Source organism: Eptatretus burgeri, chromosome 9 (genome assembly GCF_056783735.1).
Source record: "Eptatretus burgeri isolate ZD-2024b chromosome 9, Ebu_testis_v1, whole genome shotgun sequence".
Classification (NCBI taxonomy): Eukaryota; Metazoa; Chordata; class Myxini; order Myxiniformes; family Myxinidae; genus Eptatretus; species Eptatretus burgeri.
This window is the reverse complement of record NC_140969.1, coordinates 39233420-39254799: the sequence shown is the minus strand read 5'-3', so window position 1 is coordinate 39254799 and position 21380 is coordinate 39233420. Positions and strand designations below refer to the sequence as shown.

Below are 21380 nucleotides of genomic sequence, written 5' to 3'. Positions count from 1 at the left end.
CATCCGTCATGTGAAGTTTTTTGAGGAAGTCTGCATCTTCCTCCAACTTTCCAAAGAACCAATTTGCAAAGTGTAGTCGTTTGCGTTTCTGTTGATCAGTAAGCACCTGTTACGGCTGTTGAAATTCGCATTACACCATAAAGGGCCCTCAGGTGAGATATCTCTAAGTACATGTGTAGTTAGCCCAAACCCGTTGTATAGAGGGAATTTATGTGATCCATCCGGGCTGCGACGCTTCGAGTTAGTCGTTTTTCTTTCTCTATCTTTAATTTCAAACAAACAGCATCTCAACAACCACGCCATCCCCACCACAGCGCCAACCACACTACAACAACGCCACACCACCACCTTCGCCTTTACCTTCACAACTTCATCCCACATCATCGCTTCTACGGCCATTCCCGCACCACCTGTGAACACTGAATGTCGGGCTGTCTCAGGCCCGTTCGGCAATTGGTGCCGAACGCACCGAGCCGCGAGCGCGAATGGCGGCCTTTCCAAGGAGAAAATTCGGATCAGGAATGCTTCACGCCCACTTCTCCTCCATCCAATGGGCAAGCGCGAGGCGGCATGGCCCCGCCTCCAGGCAAATGTAGGCGAATTCCGTCTAAGTAAATTTTAGGATCAGGGAAGGTTCACGCCCATTTTTGCCCGACCAATAGCTGACCGGGGGGGCGGTGTGGCCCCGCCTCCAATCGCGTCCTGATCCTGGAATTTGCATATTGGCTTCTCCTGCCAGCTATAAAGGCGCGAGAATTACCAGGTCGAGGGTTGTTGCTTTTGGAGACAAGGAGCGTTGCGTTGGTGGAGTCGAGTCGAGTGCGCGCGGTGGAGCTGCAGGCAAGGGAGCTCGGGTCCGAGGCAAGGAGGACGGCGGTCAGCGACGAGGTTGCGGTGTGAGGGATCGCTCGTCTCATCGCGGGACCCAAGCCAGCCAGCCACTCCCCTCCCCCAGGGCATCAACAATTTCCCCTTCCCCCCGCGCTGAGATAGTGCAAAAGGGGGCCCCATTCCTCCCCCACCCCAAACGTGGTGCCAACAAGCACGCCAGGGGCCCGGAGTCGGGGCACAGCAGCGCGGACACTTTGCGGCTAGCCCGCCAACGCATCACGAGGATGCGGGTAAGACCTCCCCGGTCTCGCGGACCTGGCCTCTCCTCCAGGCCCCACGCACATTTGGCCTACGGGCCTGTCTGCCTCCTTGTCTGTGTGGGTGGCTTCTTTCTTTTGCTTTTGTGTAAATGTGTGTTGGCGCCGTCTGTGAAGTAAAACTGTGTAAGAGTTGCCGTGTGTACGCGTTACTCGGTTGTATTACATTTGCATTTTGTGTATGGCTGTATATACGTGCTTTCCGTGTGTCGCGAAATAAAGTGCTTGCATGTTGAACTGTGCCCGTTTCGCTTCGTCTTTTCTCCATTTGAATCTCCATCTTGCTTCACGTAAGGGGTTCATTGTGGGTGCAACATCCCGGTAACTAATCGGAACCATCAATGCCGACGATAACACCGCTCGGTTATCACTAAAGCACGGAACGGACCGCTTAAGCGGTTCGTGTCCGGAGTCGGCCTGTGGCGTGGTATGATCGCCCGGTCGACCATTCTTGCAGGTACTTAGGTAGATCGAATTTGGCGAGCATCCCTATCCTGCGCGGGTGGGCAATTGGCGCAATCGTGGTGAGGTTAAACCCCCACCCGTGACTAGCTCCCGGCGTTGTTCCGAGAGGGTCACGACTGAATTGTCCGTCCGGTGGGCGACGTGCCGCGATTCGAGTTACGTGGCCGATCGAACGCCGGCAGGCGCGAATTCGCAACACATCGTTTCCATTTGAATTTTGTATGGAAAGGCATGAATGTCTTGGCGAAGGATCCTCTGAACGGTGGTCTTATGAATGTTTGTCTCGGCAGAAAGTCGTCAAATCGTTTTTTTGGGACTCTGAACGACCACCTGTCCCACCATTTCCAAATTTTCTTCACTACGACCTGTCCTCTTCCGACCACTGTGACCCTTGCGAAGGTCACAGATGGTTCTCACATTGGTAAACTTTGCGATGGTGTACTTTATTGTCCGAAAGTTTGGTGCATAGCGCAAGTGAATACCGAAATGTCTCGAGTAAAGACTTTGCACCTGTATGACACTTTTCGTCTGGTGCCAAAGTTCAACAAATTTCGTCCGTTGTTGTACGGTCAGTCTTGGCATTTTTCTGGCGCTTGCTTGGTATCAAAATAAACTTCAGGGTCTCTGCAACAAGAAATGAAGCATTAGTGACAAAATTACTGCCTTTTTAGGATCAAACGAAGCATTTTAAAAGTTGTATATTTTTTTGGGACACCCTATATATGCCTTATGTTGGGTCCATGGTGGTTAATTGCCACACTTAAACTGACCAACAACATTGTAACTTATTTCATATTGTATAGGCCTTGCTTACTGGCATCTGATAACAGTGTCAGCAATGGCCATTCCTTGTAAAAAAATTTTAACCTTGTGACATGTTTGTCAGTCTTCCTAGAACTCTTAGTCCATGTTGGGCCTGGGTAAAGAATAGTCTCACTCACCTTATGTATGGAGTAGAAGTACCCTAAAATGAGGCAGCTTGATTCAGTGATAAGATCAAGAGGAGGTGAATATTGAGGACCCGGTGGCTCTTCTTACTCTCATAAACACTTGTGGACGGGAACAGCTAGATACAGCTCTCTAAGATTCAACAACAGAAGGTATCATCACCAAGTACAAGCTGTTTGAAGACAAGGTTCGCAATGGTCATCTGGGGAAGACAGCTATCTACTAGTTCTCATTCAATGAACACGCACGGCTTATCTTCATGCGGTTGTATTCAGTAAAAGTCAACAACTTCAAGCTCTTCCACAAGTGTATGGGTGACATGGCAAATCTTTTCTTTGCTTCTGGAGGGTATAACTATTCCAGGTATTGTAGTTTTGTTATGCTTTAGCAATACCAAACAATCAGCTAATTTTTATTCTGCATTTTCCAATCTATTACCTATAAACGAATATAACTCTTCTTTCCTTACAGGTATTTGACATGGTTTTATGTCTTCCTCACAAATATTGAACTAAGCCATCCAGAGGCAACCGATCTCCTCACCAAGGGTGCCATCATAGTAGCAAGGTCTATGATTTCTGGAACCCTAAGTGCTGTAGACAAAACAATGGAGGAAACTTTCATGAAGTTTGCTAAGTCTTAGGGTGGTCTCACTGGTCTGTTCAACAGATTTGCTGCCTACCAGCATTGGTGTCGTGCTACCTTCCACCATGCCAAGTTCTTTGAAAGAATGCTTGAACTCTGTGATACGCTCAGTGACACCGAGTCTCCAAAGGATGGAAAACATAGAGAGCTGCAGAAGACAGAGATCAAGAGAAGTGAGGAAGCCGTACAAAAGACCATGACTGATATCCAGTCTTTCACCAATCCCTTCACAATCCCAGACAAGGGCCAGCTATATTGCCTCTCCTCTGGTGCCTCAGCTTCTCCTGAGGTGGCAGTTGATATATCAAGAGCTGATGTAGCTGGTAAAGCAGCGAAGGAGGTGTTCATCCAGCAGCTCTTGAAGTCATCTGAGCTTGGCTTCTTCAACCCTGTCAAGAAGCTGAAACTTCGCACAATGGAGGCCAGCAACAAGAAGGCAACACTAACATCCTCCCAGTGAAAAGGTGAGAATATGTCTGAAAAGCACTCTTGAGAGTTTGCCTGATCGTTACTTCTGACTGTTGTTAATATTTTTTATTTATGTTTCAGTTAACCCAGTATTAGGAGCAGGGAGATCTGGCCTTCCAGCCGCTGATTAAGCCCATAAACCTCTCTGAGCTCATGAAGTTCTCCCTCACACCTGTTCTTCACAGCCTTGGCACTCCTGATGGAATTTTTGCAAAGACAAATGAGGCCACCATGCTCCATTATCTCTTGAGTGACCATTCAGATGAAGTGCATTACCCTCAAAATGCACTCTACATCCAGGATGGGAATGCCCTTATCCATGGCCGAAAGGACTTGCCATCTAGCTTTGGTGCAATCTGCCTGAAAGTACTTGATCAGATGGTTTCAAAGAAACATGGCTTTGTATTCTCAACTGATTCGTATTTCAAAGACTCCATCAAAGCACAGGAGAGGAGACGCCGTGGTACGTCACAGAAGCTGCTCATTGATGGCCGAGCCACAAGAAAACCCCCAGATATGAACATATTTCTCCAGAATGATGAGAACAAAAGACAATTGTGTGATCTTCTTCTGAGGGTCTGGAGCAGCAGAGATGCAGCTTCAAGACTGGAGGGATGTTCGCATGCTGTGCTCATTGTGCAAGGCAAGGCCTATGAGCTGACATCCCAAGATGGCAAGGTTGAAGCATCAGAGATCCACAGCCTGATGTCAAATCAGGAGAAAGACACTCATGTGATCCTCTATCTGAACTACGCTGTAGAGCTTGGTCATAAGAGTGCTGTTGTCCGCACACCTGACACAGACATCTTCTTCCTACTTCTGCACTTTGCCTTGGACGTTAAGCTCAAGATGTACCTTCAGACAGGTGAGAGGGTAGACAATTATTTCATTTTTCAAGTAAGGGATCTATTGAGCTACATTTTAAAATGTATTTTTGTTTTGTTTTTCATACAGGTGTTGGGAAACAGAGATACATTGTGGATATCACTTCTGTTGCTCACACACTTGGATGTGACCACTGTACAGCACTTATGGGTCTCTTGTTTTACTGGAGAAGATTGTACCAGTGCCTTCAAAGGCAAAGGAAAGATTAGTCCACTGAAGAAACTCCAGAAGTACCCAAGGTTCCAGGCAGCATTCAAGCAGCTGGGCGTATATTGGAGGGTGAAAGACAAGCTGTATGACTGTCTGGAAGAGTTCGTCTGCATGATGTATGGCTATCCTCTCATCTCCAGAATGGATGAAGTGCACACACTGATGCTGTAGAAGATGGTGGGTGCAGAGGAAACACTGACATTTAAGTCAAAGGTTGAACTTTCTCACCTTCCTCCATGCAGACTCCCTAATTCCTCATGTTGACAGGGTCAACTACAGGATTGGTCAGTGGAAGCGTGTCCATGTGCCCCTATATAAACTTCCCAAACCAGAGGATGATCATGGCTGGATGAAGATGGATGGATTCCTGGAACCTGTGTGGTCATGCGGTCCAATTCTCCCCCCCTCCCACCCTTCCATAATGGACCTCTTGGACACCCCTGAGGAGGAGCAGGAAGAGAATGAAGAGGAAGTTTGCTGGTGTCGATGACTATGAGGAACTGTTAGATTCCCTTGATGATGATGACTAATTATTGTATATATTATGCTGAAATAGGACATTTTTCTATTTTCTCATTGGAGGTGTCATCTAATGTTAAAAATGATTATTTGGTTTAATTTCCTGTGCCATGATTGTGCAGAATAAATGCTTCATTTTTGTTTCAAGTCCATTGGTTCAAAAGTTATGAAAATTTCTGTTTTTCGATAATTGGGTGTCTCAAAATCTAAGATGGCAGCCAAATAGACCCCAAGACCAACCTAATGTTCATGTTCACATCTAAAAATGTTAACTAGACACCTTCAGGATTCTAAAAAAGTTTGTTTGCATAAGTACTCAGGGGGGTGCACGTGGGGCCTATTTAGCTGCCCTACTATAATGGCCTCCTCCTGAACTATTGAACTTCCTTGTCAGGAAAGGTGTGTATATGTATGTATGTATGTATGTATGTATGTATGTATGTATATATATATATATATATATATATATATATACATATATATACATATACACATATATACATACATACATACATATATATATATATATATATATATATATATACATATACATATATATATATATATATATATATATATATATACATACATATATATATATATATATATATATATATATACAGTGGGGAGAACAAGTATTTGATACACTGCCGATTTTGCAGGTTTTCCGACTTACAAAGCAGGTAGAGGTCTGTAATTTTTATCAGAGGTACACTTCAACTGTGAAAGACAGAATCCAAAACAAAAATTCTGAAAATCACATTGTACGATTTTTAAATTATTAATTTTCATTTTATTGTATGAAATAAGTATTTGATCACCTACCAACCAGTGAGAATTCCGGCTCTCACAGACCAGTTAGTTTTGTCTTTAAGAAACCCTCCCATTCTCCACTCATTACCTGTATTAACTGCACCTGTTTGAACTCGTTATCTGCATAAAAGACAGCTGTCCACACTCAATCAATCAGACTCCAACCTCTCCACAATGGGCAAGACCAGAGAGCTGTCTAAGGACATCAGGGACAAAATTGTAGACTTGCACAAGGCTGGGATGGGCTACAGGACAATAGGCAAGCAGCTTGGTGAGAAGGCAACAACTGTTGGCACAATTATTAGAAAATGGAAGAAGTTCAAGATATCAGTCAATCTCCCTCGGTCTGGGGCTCCATGCAAAATCTCACCTCGTGGAGCCTCAATGATCATGAGAAAGGTGAGGGATCAGCCCAGAACTACACGAAAGGACCTGGTCAATGACCTGAAGAGTCTGGGACCACAGTATCAAAGAAAACCATAAGTAACACACTATGCCGTCATGGATTAAAATCCTGCAGTGCACGCAAGGTCCCTCTGCTCAAGCCAGCGCATGTCCAGGCCCGTCTGAAGTTTGCCAATGACCATCTGGATGATCCAGAGGAGGAATGGGAAAAGGTCTTGTGGTCTGATGAGACCAAAATAGAGCTTTTTGGTTTAAACTCCACTCGCCATGTTTGGAGGAAGAAGAAGGATGAGTACTACCCCAAGAACACCATCCCAACCGTGAAGCATGGTGGTGGAAACATCATTCTTTGGGGATGCTTTTCTGCAAAGGGGACAGGACGACTGCACCGTATTGAGGGAAGGATGGATGGGGCCATGTATCGCGAGATCTTGGCCAACAACCTCCTTCCCTCAACAAGAGCATTGAAGATGGGGCGTGGCTGGGTCTTCCAGCATGACAACGACCCGAAACACACAGCCAGGGCAACTAAGGAGTGGCTCCAGAAGAAGCATCTCATGGTCCTGGAGTGGCCGAGCCAGTCTCCAGACCTGAACCCAGACCTCAGGAGAGCCAGAAAACAACATCTTTCTCATCTCAAGTCTGAACTCTCAAACCTCTCTCCCTCCTCAAAATCCTGGTGGCGTTTAATCAAATCTGTTTCTGGTGTATGTTCCCCCTCCATCCCCTCCCTTACCTCAAATGGCCGCACTGCTGATTCCACACGTGATAAAGCTGAATGTCTAAACTCGGTGTTTGCAGCTAAATCTTGTGTCCCAAACCCATCACTATCTCTACCCACTTTACCCAGTCGCACCCAACTGTCCCTGGACTCTGTATCCTTTTCTCCTGACAAGGTGGAGAGCTTGCTTTCAAACTTCGAGTCAGATTCTGCAACCGGTCCAGACGGCATCAGCCCACGTGTCCTCAAAGCCTGCTCTTCTGCTCTTGCTCACCCTCTCTCTGTTCTATTCACCCTCTCATTTTCCCAAGGTCATCTGCCATCTGCTTGGAAATCTGCTAACATCACTGCCCTGCATAAAAAGGTGCAAAAACAGATCCCTGTAACTATAGACCAATCAGCCTTCTCCCAATCATCAGCAAGGTTATGGAATCCATCATCGCTTCAGACATGAAATCCTTCCTCTTCTCCAATGGCTTGATTTCCAATCATCAATTTGGTTTCAGACCAGGTCACTCTACCCTAGATATGCTGCTACTGCTCTCCCATCAATGGATGGAGGTCCTCAATGCCAGACAGGAAATCCGAGCCGTATCCCTGGACATATCACGTGCTTTTGACACAGTCTGGCACCCTGCCCTACTCACCAAACTCTCTTCCCATGGTATTCAAGGCCATCTCCACTCATGGCTCGCAGACTTCCTCTCCTGTCGCAGTCAACGTGTGGCCCTAAATGGAGTTCTTTCATCCCCTCTTCCTGTGCAGGCTGGAGTTCCTCAAGGTAGCGTTCTGGGCCCTGTTCTTTTTCTGGTTTTCATCAATGATCTCTCAGACTCTCTGGAAAATCCTCTATTTCTCTTTGCCGATGACTCCACCCTCTGCCGTACCATCTGTCATCCCTCAGACCGGCAAGCAGCAGCTTCTTCGCTCACTGCAGATCTGGATAAAATCACAAACTGGTCCAACACGTGGAACATGTCTTTCAATCCAGACAAATCTCACACTCTCACTATGTCTCTTCGAAAGGACCGTTTACAAAACCCCCCCATCCACTTTCTCAACAATCCTCTGGAAGAAGTCCTTTCTTTCAAGCTTCTGGGTCTCACTATCTGCCATGACCTTTCCTGGGAAAGTCACATTTCCAACCTTGCCTCAAAAGCCAGTCGCCGACTGGGAATCCTCTGTCGTGCAAAGTCCTTCCTCGGCCCTCTTGAGCTCCTGACCACTTACAAAGCTTTTGTCCGTAGCCTGATGGAGTACTGCTCTCCCCTCTGGGCTGGTGCTCCTGCCTCCCACCTTTCTCGACTTCACGCTGTCGAAACCAGGGCTTTTAAGATCATTGGCATCTCCCGCAATGAAGCTGAGTCTTTGGGCCTCTCACTCAATCACCGCAGGTTGGTCGGTGGTCTTTCTGTCTTCTACCGACTCCTCTCCAGCCTTGCCCCCCTGCTCTCTCTGCGATTTGTCCCAACCACATTTCCACAGGGCGCTCAAGGTCCGCCAACAACCCCTTCTGGTAAAACTACCAAAATCACGAATCACTGCTCATCTTCACTCTTTCATTCCTCTTTTTCCCGCCTTTGGAATAAACTTCCTCACTCTATTCTTTCCCATTCTTCCCTTCAGGCTTTCAAAACAGCTGTTCACCACCACCTCTTATCTTCCCCCATCCAAATCCTCGATCTTTTCTACCCCCGATAATCCACCCAAGCCCACTTCCTTCAATTCTCCTGCTTTCCTTCCTGAAAGTCCCTTTAATGTCCATCTTCCCCTCGCCATGTTCCCCGTCCCATCCCCATCCCTCTCCCTTCCACAGTTCACCTGTGTCTGTTCCCCAATGTTTTGTCCCTTCCACTCCCGCCCCTCTTGTCTCATGCCTCCTTGCTGTGAGTTGTGTGTTAGCTCTCATACGAGCCTCGACCAAGGTATACAAAAAAAAAAAAAAAAAACCCAATGGAAAATCTTTGGAGGGACTGATAGTTTGTGTTGCCCATCGACAGCCCCGAAACCTGAAGGGTCTGGAGAAGATCTGTATGGAGGAGTGGGCCAAAATCCCTGCTGCAGTCTGTGCAAACCTGGTTAAGAACTACAGGAATCGTCTGATCTCTGTAATTGCAAACAAAGGTTTCTGTACCAAATATTAAGTTCTGTTTTTCTGATGTATCAAATACTTATTTCATGCAATAAAATGAAAATTAATTATTGAAAAATCATACAATGTAATTTTCAGGATTTTTGTTTTAGATTCCATCTTTCACAGTTGAAGTGTACCTATGATGAAAACTACAGACCCCTACGTGCTTTGTAAGTGGGAAAACCTGCAAAATCGGCAGTGTATCAAATACTTGTTCTCCCCACTGTATATATGGATGATAGATAGATAGATAGATATAGATATAGATATAGTTGTAGTCGTCCGATCGTGCCATTACCCAGCACGAATCCAGAAAGTCTTAATATGACAATAGCGGTCAACCGGTTCAAAGATCCCCAGCCAGATTACATGTGCATTAGTCACAATTTCATATTGATTGGGGCTTCTGAGCCGGCTGAGCGCTACATTAATTAGGAACCACATGTCTCGTCTCTAATTAAGCTGAACAAAACCAGAACCACGTGGCACAGTCTTTATATGTGGCATTAAAAGCCACAGTCAATTAACCCTCAAGGGGCTTTCCCAATCACGAAATGAGGAACCACACCAACCTGAATTCACCCTGAGACTCGGTGTATTTAATTATAATGCTACTGGTCACGGGGAAGTAAATACAAGGAGAAGCAATGAACAAATAATGATGTAACAAACCAATGCCCCTTAACCCTTACTGAAACATATGTGCTCACGAAACAAATGACGACGATGGAGATCCTTAATTATCCTAAGCCTTAACGCCTGATAAGCACAGGACAACAGACAGACAATCGAGATTCCATGAGAAAAGAAGAGTTCCTGGGAAAACCCAGCAGAGTCGTACAGGAGGCTGTGGTTCAATTCCCTGGCAGGGCGATGCACCGCACGTCCTGACAATGGATCTCCCCATGTGCTCATTAGGCTGAGGGTAGGAGAGGGCATGGCCTTGGCTCCGGTGGGGCATGGCTTTGGTTCATCAGGAGTGAGTGAGGGATGAAGCTTCTCCTCCGAAGATTCCCGAAAACTCTCTGCTTCCATCCTCACTCTGCCCATTTATCCCCTCGGAATATCACGATATTGTTAGTGTGCCAAGTGCCTCTCTCTCCCTTAACATTGGTTACCAGCTCGGTCAGAGGGCGGGGCAATCCCGTCCATGACCCATTAACCTCGGCAGCTGCTCATGACTCAGATTGCTCAGTCTGGTGGTACCTGCAACTTTCATTTTTCACCAAAAGTAGCATCTCAATGCCGAGCGAACACTTTAAAGAGACATTTATATGGATTTACAAAGGTAAGGACATTAAAAATGAGGTCAAATGATCGAGTTTTTAGACACAGACATTAGGTGGGGGAGATGGTGTCTATCTATTACATATAACGACGTATATCTATTATCATGACGACATCACATCCCGCTTATTTTGAGACATGCATTAAAAAAAATGATTCAACTTTACTAAGTAGCGTTAACCTTTAAGAGCCATTTCAACAACAATATATAAATACATACATCTCATTGGTTTGCTGCGGTTGGGATTATCCATATTGATATATAAAAGGAGAGCTGAACCAACAAAAATAACTAATTTCCACTCTACCAATTTTGGAGCAAATCAAAAGGAGCAGAGTCAGCCTCAGGTGACATTGCTTGCAGTCCACAAATTTTTCAAGCCTCGAGAAACCTAACCTCAGCATAGCAAAACTTTCGGTGACCCTGTGGTGGTTTATGTATTTATCGGATTGAGAAAATATATTTAGGAATGCCAGAAGAATAAACCAAGAATATAAAAGTAACTGACACTCACCAAAGCTGAAACCACTCGAACAACATTGACAGGATCTCCACGTCCATAGTACGGTTGCTGACCCTTATCCAGGAGGAAGAGACATGCATCCAGTATGCCTGCATTGAACTGAAGCAAAATGAATATTATGAGTGGTTATTTTGATTGGAAGGTGAAATGAAGTCCTAGATGATTAAGTTATATCCTTAAGGTGATGAGGGGGTGAAAATATGTATAACTAGCAAAGCACCCGGTGGAGCGCATACCTCCACCAGGTTGAACAGAAAAACGTTTTGTATCCCACTGATAGGCCAGATCTGAATCTGGACCTGAACCAAAATCGAATCGCCTTCTTCTTATCACCTACCCAACTCATCTACCTTGTTTCATCCGAATCTGCCCACAACTTTTTGAAATATTGGCATATATATATAGTTTTTGGCCTCAACTCTCAATGGTGAAGAATCACTTAAATTTTTTTTTCGTTTCTGGATCCAGATTCGGATCTTCACCAAAATTGAATCAATTCTTCTGTGTCACACACCCGACCTGTCCACCAAATTTCGTCCGAATCCGTCCATAACTTTTTGAGATATTGTGTTCACAGACAGGGGTGAAAATATAACAGAAAATATAACAGGGGTGACAGACGTTTTGAAAACGGCGATTTTTATAACTTGCGTGACCTCGTCACCTTGACCCTGACCTTGAACCTGGACAAAAGTTATATCTTTGTGCAACACTCATCGACCTCTACCCATCATCAAGGTCGGAAAGAAAAATTGTTGACGGACGGACGGACGTACGGACGGACGTACGGACGGACATTTGGTCCGGCTTTATTAAGTCATCTCGGTAGAGATGACCTAAAAGTATGTCTGACGAGGATTCAATCACAAATTTGTTTTGTAAGTTGCATCACTGATGGGTTGCCATTGAGCAGTTGATGTACAGTCCTGACCTACCTCTCACCCCTTGTAATTGTGGTTGTAAAGAGTAAACAAACAAGGAATTTTACAAAAGTATCAGCCGAAAGGCCAATTATTTTCACGAGGTAATATTGTCAGCCCAATATCTCTCTTCTCCTGTGCTCTGCATGAGGGTAGGTTTTGAGCTGCAGAAACCTGCTAAGGATTACACTGGTCACTGGGTGGTTTACCATTGTTTTCCCAGCAGTAGAACGGCAGGAATTTGTAACTTCTTCAGGATTCTGGCAATAACTTAAATACCTTTCGCCGAAAAACACGGTCTCATCTTTAACGTCCTACCAACGAATGCTTGCAGTAGAGACAGCCATGAGTTTGGCATCTATCCAGGGGACGGCACACACAATAATGCCACGCCCTGCTCTCAAAATAACAAAGTGACAGTTCATAGGTGGGTCGAGATTCGAGCGCAGGTTAGACAGCTCACAGATGAGTGTGCCAGTGTGCATACCTCTCAGTCATGGTGCCCCTTTGAAGATGACTAACTATATGTCTGTGCAGTAACAGTAGAGGAGGAAATGCAAGGAATGTACTTAAAAATTTTTTTGTGATCTCACTGACAGTGGCCCATTTATGATGGCAATTACAGATTTTTAAGAGACTCACTGGGTCCAGGATTCTGGTTAACCAGTTTATTAGTGGTGGTAGATTATGCACTGTCATTGAATATTCCACTTTCTGTTGCAGCCAATCCAAACTCATGTTGTATCATGAAGTAGTGCTATGGAATATCATTTCCATGAATTAGCCTGTCCCCAGCGCAGCGGAAGACAGGGTTTTGCAATCACGCATGTGTGTGTGTGCGTGCGTGCGTGCGAGTGTGCGTGTGTGTCCGGGCAGTAACATTTTTACCAATCGAGCTTTTGTCATCAAATCTTCAACAAACCTTTATCATGAGATTGTGGAGAACACAATTAATAAAATGTACAATTTTTTTTTTACTGTCGGTTTCATCAAGTTTAGTTTGAGTACAAAGTGGATGCGGATGGGCTTTGCATTCTCAGATGCTTTCTAGTTATTTTTGTTATATTTATTGTTATTATTATTTTCACATGAAACATGTGAACAATGCGCATATGGGAGTAGTTGAGCCAGGTGAAGAGTAGTGTGTTGCTCGATTTGGATGAGGCACGAGGAAGAGGGGGTCGAGATCTGGTGGACCCGGTGACAAGAAATGGCCTTGCTGTAGCCGTTTCATTCTTCAAAAAGTGGGAGAGCCACAATATCACATGCAGGAGTGGACAGCAAAAGACAGAATTGGATTTGTTGATAGTGTGGATGGAACAGCTGTGGACGAATAAAGACTACAAGGCAGTGGCAGAGGAGAATTACACAACTCAGCACAAGCCTGAGGTGTTTGTTGTGTACATGCAGAAAAGGAGGAAAGCTAAGAGTGTGGGCAGGAAGATGATCAAGTGGTGGAAGTGCAAAGATAACGTCGTCATAGAGTACAAGGAGAGAGTGAAGAAGTATAAGGAACTTGGAAAATAAGTCAGGGGTCTGGACAAGGAGAGGAAGAAGTACAGAGAGGCATTTATGGGTGTTGCAGAAGATCTGCATGGAAGAACATCGGGAAAAGGCAGAACGCCGAGGAATAGAAACCAGGGGCGGTAGAAGTAGCGAACATGGTCTGCAAGACGGAGGAGGTTTGGAAGAGGATAGACAACGGGATGCAATGTTGTTGCACTTGTATGGGCAGAACTGAAAGGCATGGGAAGCCTATTTCAAGGAGTTGTGGAGCTGGGAAGCTATGTAGAGGGGAAGTGGAAGATGTGTGGATTATGGAGGCAGAGGTGGAGACAGTGTTAAAGAGGCTGAAGAAAGGGAGAGCATGAGGCATTGATGAGGTACGTGTGGAGATGCTAATAGCAATTGGAGAGATTGGAGGCAGTTTGACAAACAGATTGTTCAATACACGTAGGAGAGAGGGTAAGATTCTGGAGGAGTTGTGAACTGGTCTAATTGTACCAATATGGAAGAGGAAGGGAGAGGTACAAGATCTAGGAATGTACAAAGGCATTGTGCTTCGAAGTCATGTTTTGAAGCTCACAGAGAGGATCCTGGATGGGAGGATATGGAAAAGTGGGGAGCAGAATATTGGTGAAAAACAACAGGGGTTCCCAAATGGAAGTGAGATGACAGATGGGTTGTTTATGCTGAGACAGATGGGAGTGAAGGAGTTGGAGATGCAAGGGTGATTGGTAATAGGATTTGTGGTTCTTGAGAAGGCGTATGACACGGTCCTGACGGAGATGTTGATCGCGAGGCTGACAAGGACGAGAGTGCCAGAAACCGAAGTTAGGATGGTGTAAGGTGTGTATGAGGGAAAGAAGACTTTCGGTTCTGGGTCGCTCCACGGATGTTGCTGGTTCGTGAGTTCCTCCTTCGAGCTCAACAAAGCTGTTTCCCAGATCAGATACGTAATTGTGTTTTCTTGCTTTATTTTCATTCCTCTGTTGCTGGTAGAGTTTTCATCCAATTTTCTGTGCCAAACTGTACCTTATTGTGCTGAATTGTCAAACTTGTGTCACTGATAAAGTCCGGCCTAATTGGGTAGGGCTGAGCTAGTCGGGTTGTTGCTACGGCCTCCAATTTTGACCGCACGTGCTTTGTTTTCACTCCTTTTCTCCCAAGTATTGTTACTTCTGATCCCTCAACTTAATTATTTTTACTTCCTCGCTCGAAAAAAAACTACAACAACAAAAACCTCTTCTTACTCCGAAATAATAATAAAAAAACAACAGAAAAAAAAACCGAACTCAATCTGGCGAACACAGTTACTCTTTCAATCCTGACACCTGATCATTTTCAATATCCCCAGACTGAATCTTAACTGAATAAAACGTTTCTTCCTTTAAAAGCTCTTAATTAAAAAAAAAAAAATTTCAAAAATTCAAAAAATAATGCTTCAAAAAAAGTCTTTTTTAAAATGGCTTACTCATTTTACGAGTCCGTCAGGAACAAGCCATTGATTCTTCTTGTTCATCAATATCTTTTCTTCTTTTTCAAAAGGCTTATTTCCCAAAATCTTTTCACTTTTAAACGCTTACTTCATCTAGCCTCCTCTCGTACCTCCAGCCAAATGTTCCTCCATGCCTTCAAGGAAAACATCATTACCACCACACCCATGAAGTCTGCTGCCGTATATCCAGTTTGGGAATCCTGAGAAGTCCATTTTTCAGAGGTTCTGTGCACACGACAATGAATTCCCCTTCACGTCCATTCATGGTGTCAAACCCCTCCATGTCAGTACTCTCCCCCACATCTGCTAACCCCTCTTTGCTTCCCCCTAATCCAACCTTCTTGTCCTGCCCCCTCTCAGCTTACCCCCCACCCTCAGCCCACGGTTCCCCCCCACCGCTCTGTAGCTCCCCCACCCTCCCCCTCTCGGCTTTTCCCCCCCCCCTCCCCCTCCCGGCCTCCGCTCTGCCGCACGGCACCCTGCAAGCTCCCCTCCCTATTCCACACCATCCAAGCTTCGCCCTCATCCCCCACCCTCCCAGGTTTGCACCAGTCCCTAACCCCCTCCCCTCCCCAACTTCACCCCAGCCCTGCACCCTCCCAGCTTCTCCTCACCCCACTCCCTCTCCTTGCTCGTTTCCATATTCCTGCACCCTACCAGCAGTTCCTCATTCTGTACCCTACCACAAAAAAAAAATCAACCTTTAACCACTCATTCCAATTCTCCCTTCCTCATATGTGGTGATTTCAATTGTCACTATGCCAATTAACTGGATGTTAGTACCTCTCTCACCAACCAGAGAACTTCAGCAAAGAACTTATATGACTCCATGTAACTGATTCAACTTTCCCACTCAGAATTTTGTGAATGGCAAATTCTCCCTTCAGGATTTTGTTATGACCAATTTCCCTGCCAATGTCTCATGCTCTTCCTCTGCTTCAGTTGGTTCATCTGATCATGTGTTTGTGAAGGGCAACATCTCTCAAGCCATTCTCAGAGAACAGCCTCAGTGCTGGCGAGTCTGGAAGTTTACGCAGGCAAACTGTCAAGGACTGCAAATAGCCATTGCACTTCAGGACTGGTCTCCTATATTTACTGCCCATGACATTAACTCAGCTTGGGAATTCTTTCATATGTAGAAACCTGCTCTTCCTGATGTGCAGATTCATCCCATCTCATCTTCAGTTATCATACCCATCCTCCCACCCATGCCTTAAACCAACTTGCATTCTCCTTCTAGAGGGCAAGTGTGACCAAAGGTAACCTCAGATAATTCCACAAATTGTGCAACAAGTGTGTGTCGACCCTCAGGAGAACCTGAAAACATCTGTCCATTCTCAAGATTGAACTTTCAAACTTGCCTCCCTCCTCTAAAACCTGGTGATGCCATGTTAAGTCTGTCTCTGGTGTGTGCTCCTCTTCCATCACTTCCCTCACTTCAAATGGCACCACAGCCGACTTTGCTCATGAGAAGGCCGAATGCCTCAATTCTGTTTGTTTCCAAATCTAGTGTCCCCAACCCCTCACTATCTGGACCCACCCTACCCAATCGCACCCAACTGCTCCTGGACTCTGTGTCTTTTGCACCTGGGAAGGTGGAGATGTTTCAAGCAAACATCGACCGATTCTGCAACTGGACTTGACAGCATCAGCTAACGTGTCCTAAAAACCTGCTCTGCTGCTCTTGCACTTCCTCTCTCTCTGCCATTTTTACCAGATCATTTTCCCTCGGTCATATTCTCTCTGCTTGGAAAGCAGCCAACATCACTGCATGACATTAAAAGTGCAAAAACTGATGGCCTCAACTACAGGCAAATCAGTTTACTTCCAATCATTAGCAAGGTCATGGAATCCGTCATCACAGTTGATATGAAATCCTTCCTTTTCTCCAACAACCTCATCGCAGATCACCCATTTGGATTTCACACCAGGTCACTCCACCTTGAACATCCAGGATCACTGCTCACCTCCACTCATTTGTTCCTCTTTTTTTCCCCAAATATGTGGAACCAATTTCCACACTCTCTTCAATCTCATTCTGTCCTCCATCTCTTCAAGAGAGTTGCTCATCACCATCTCACATCATCACCTATCCAAAACCTTGATCTTTTCTACCCGTATAAAACCACTCCCACCATCCCTCTCCCACCATCCCTCCCCCCCCCAAATTTTCAGTTTTCTTTCCTTGGAGTTTGCTTCTGTATCCATCTTATCCACCCCCTGCGTTCTCCCCTACTCCTCATCCTTACCCGCATCTCTTGTCCGTCTCCATCTATTTTGGCCCTTGGCCTTGCTGTTGGAATCTTCTATTTCTGTTGTTCCTTTTATTCTGTTGTGTCTTGATCCGTTTTGTGTTCTTGTTCTTCCACAAATCTTGACTCTGCATACAATTGCTTTTTTCTTGAAGAGAAGAGTTTTTGTTGGATCCAAAATGTCATAAGAGTTCTGCATTAACATTGATTTGTGGTAGGGAAGTGCACTCAGCCCATTCAAGTTCATTATGCTGATGGAACTGGTCAGCAGGAAGGTCAGTATGAAAGATATCCTCAGGAAGATACTGGATGCAGATGATCTGGCAATAGTAGCGGAGAGCGAGCAGGAAATGCAAGAAGCGCTGGAGGAATGGAAGGTGGTTTAGAGAAGCAGGGACTGAATATGAGCTTGGAGAAGATGGAGGTAATGTTGGTCAAACAGCAGAAAAAAAAAAAGAAATTGAGCATTAGGTTAGAGGGGAAGAAGATAAAACAGGGAAATAGATTTGTGTACCTAGGTGGAATGGTGACTGGTGATGGTCGTTTGGAGACCAAGCTTTGGAGGAGGCGTCAAGTGGGTGTGAATGAATGAAGAAAAGTAGGGGGGGGTGTTTGATGGCTGATAGGCAGTTAACAAGGAAATTGAAAGGGAAAGTTTTGGTGTCTTGTGTAACACCAGCCTACCTTTATGGTCTGGAGATGGTGACACTGGTAGAGAGACAACAACAGAAGCTGCACATCTGTGAAAACAACTCAGTCAGGAGGATTGTGAGAGAAAAGTATGAAGCTAGGAGGAGTAAAGGCAAACTGAGGGAGGAGATAGGTATGCAGATGAGCTTGATGGGAGGATTGATAAAGACCTGGCTGAAGTGGGAAGGACACCTGGTGACGATTGAGGGAGATTGCTTTGAAGAGAGCAGATGTGGTGAAAGAGTGAGGCAAGAGAAAAAGAAGCACACCACGATTGAGATGGGAGGATTGTGTGAAAAGGGACATCACAAAGGTAGAGGTGGATGGAGAGTGGAGAGAGATGGCTGGTGATCGAGGATCGTGGAGAAGTGTTGTGGTTGTGGACACAGCAGAGCAGCAGCTTCCTTCCAGGTTGGTCTCACCCCATATAAAGGGATTTTTAGGAATAATTATAAACATTGCTAATCCTTTTTCAACTAACCTGTCCAAACACCCAAGGCCGGCTGCTAATTTGGTTCTGGGTTCCCTGAAAGATGATACCCGTTTCGTTCAGAACATACTCCGTCCTCTCCAAATCGCTCTCCAAATACACCACGTCATCTGCAAACAATGCAATGGCATACATTGCTGTGATGAGATGCAGCAATTGCAGAAATTGAGACCTGAAAAGCATCACATGCTTAACTGGTTTGAAGTCTGCACTGGAATAAAATTGCTACAGCAATCTAGTTCATGATTGACTTAGCAAATGTTATAAAATATATGAAGTTCTGCAAACATTCTTTAATTTCAACTTGGACTTCTTAATTGTGCTTTATTGACATCTATAATATACCCATTTTTACAGGGAGAGATTTTAAAGGGATATTGTAAGACTCAGCAAGACCTTCATATTGTCATGTCATGGGGAACCACGAGGGAGGGGCTGTTCCTGGGGAGAGAGAGAGAGGGAGAGGGGTGGGAGAGAGGGAGAAGGGTGGGAGTGAGGGAGAGCGGTGGGAGTGAGGGGTAGGATAGGGGTGAAAGAGGCAGAGAGGGGTGTGAGAGGGAGACAGGTGATAGAGGGAGAGAGGAATAGGGGTGGGAGAGAGAGAGGGAGGGAGAGGAAGGGGGAGGGGAGGGGTTGGGGAAAGAGAGAGGGGTGGGAGAGGGAGAAGGGTGGGAGTGAGGGAGAGGGGTGGGAGTGAGGGGTGGGATAGGGGTGAGAGAGGCAGAGAGAGAGAGACGGAGAGAGGGAGAGGTGTAGCATAGGGGTGAGATAAGGAGAGGGATGGGAGACGGAGAGGGGAGAGAGAGAGAGAGAGAGAGAGAGAGAGAGAGAGAGAGAGAGAGGAGGGGGGGTAGAGGAGAGGGGAGAGAGGGAGAGGAAGGGGGGAGGGATTCCGGCATATGTGACCCCCATTTAACGTCCATCCAAGAGACGGCACATGCATTGATGAATCACCCTGCCTGTGAAACACTGGGATGACAGTTTATAGCTGGTTCAGGATTCAAACACAGACTACACAGCCTAGAGCGTGTGTGCATACCTCTCGGCTATCCTGCCATGATGTGGCGATCCATTGTTTTGTAACTAAAAACATTTTTTAATAATTGTAATGATCTAATTTATTTTGCCTTCTTAACACCAGATTTCCACATGGACAATCGCACTGTGGTGTCACCATGGAAGGTTGTAGAGTTCGAAGCTTGAAGAGCGCTCAAAGCAAGCACTCCAACGACATGGTTGAAAAACTTTTAATAACGAAACGTTAAATTTTTTATATGTATCTGTCTATGCCGAAGTGATAGGTCGTATAATGAAAGGAGATCGCACACAAAGTGGAAACGTGATGTGAAATAAAACTGCACATTTTCAGTGAGCTAGCTCCCATCTGATGCACCACAGACCAATGCAGGGCCAACACAGGCAAGTTGGCCCTGAACTTTGTCCGAGTTGATCAATATACTGTATTGAGTGACTGAGAATATTGTAGAGCACTCACCAAGTGGCTTCAGCACTGCAACGAAACATTTGATAATGGCTCGCTTGGCAAGCGATTAGCGATTGCCAACCTGTCGAATGAAACACCTCTCGGAGATGCCCAGAATGTGAAACTATGTCCGAATTGGACAAATTAACACTTTTTTTTAGCAGTCAGAACTGCTGCTATGTTCAATTCTGGAGCTTAAATTTTGAAATTGGGCTTGGTTTTAGAGATTCTCGAGGTCATGACATGTGCAGAAATTAAATAATACCATGACCGCTGGCGTCTCCGGGCGTTTATAAGCATTGTGATGTATCCAGCGATTCATAGGTATGATAATGAGTCATTCGATGATATAAGTGAAGAAAGTGAAAAAAAAAACCTTTATCGTGAAAAAATCATTGCAGCCTGTACCAAGTCATGGCTTTGTTGAGTCGGCCAAAAAAAATGGCCGCTTAAGACTCTTGCGAGTTGACAGAGGGATGACCAAGATGGCATGCCGCCATCTTGGTAAGGCTTATTTTGATTTTTCATATTGAGTACCCACTAAATTATCTTTAAAAAGGGTGTTTAAATTAACCCAAACACCCAATGTTCATTCATGCACCACCTTGGAGTTCTCTTAGTGTGCATGCAAAGTTTGGGGCCACTCGGTTTCATGGTTTTGGCGTTATGGAGGAGATGGACGGACTGACGGATGGACACACACTGACATTTATTACTATGATAGATTTGAGCTTGTGATTTGTCATTTCAGCTTTCCATTACAAAGTTAACTTAACTAATTTGAGCTTTTCTATGAAGTATTTAAAATAATAAACAGCAATGTGACTAATTACACTGTAAATGTGAATCCTTTATTTCTTAGTTGGAACAACTTTGCCAGTATGTCTCCTGGATGCGTCTGTCCAATCATAAACCTTACCTGGGCACCACGAGTTGAAAAGCACATAGATGTCCGTTTCAGGATCTCGCCTTGTGCGTTGCTTTCCACTGGCTGTCATTAGCACCAGATAAATCTCAAAGCATCCGACGAGGCATTTGGGAGAGAGCGTCACCTCAATGTCAAGCATGCATGAATACTGGCCTTCCCGTAACCAGGCTACGTTGTAGTCTTCCTGGCGTTCCAGCGTTACTGGAAGGGAAACTAATGTCCCCTTGTTCACTTTCGGAGAAAAACCTGCAAAGAAGCAGTGTTTCAAAGGATAAGTCGATGTTCGCTGAAAACATGTTGTTTACTTTGGTAGAATTGTCCGGCAGACAAAAGCCCTGATCCCCAAGCAGTAGTTTGTTTGTTTGTTTGTTTCAGAGGAAAAGTGGTCTTTATCAAAACTTGATAATAAAAAAAATGAACATTAACAAAAATGTGCTAACTGCTGTG

The 21380-nt window shown here is 45.1% G+C and overlaps 1 protein-coding gene and 1 pseudogene across 5 annotated transcripts in view; one reads left to right on the top strand and one right to left on the bottom strand.

Annotated features, from left to right (window-relative positions):
- Positions 1-21380, bottom strand: part of LOC147019949 (protein-glutamine gamma-glutamyltransferase K-like) — an 83062-nt gene that overhangs the window by 44869 nt on the left and 16813 nt on the right. For all 5 annotated transcript variants that reach the window (XM_085894848.1, XM_085894844.1, XM_085894846.1 and 2 more), the window contains 3 exons: positions 20925-21179; positions 18514-18632; positions 11164-11271 (listed from right to left, as the gene is read on the bottom strand). In XM_085894848.1, coding sequence (XP_085750974.1) covers positions 11164-11271; positions 18514-18632; positions 20925-21179 — 482 coding nt within the window. The remainder of the gene's footprint in view (positions 1-11163; positions 11272-18513; positions 18633-20924; positions 21180-21380) is intronic.
- Positions 2521-5259, top strand: LOC147019950 (uncharacterized; annotated as a pseudogene).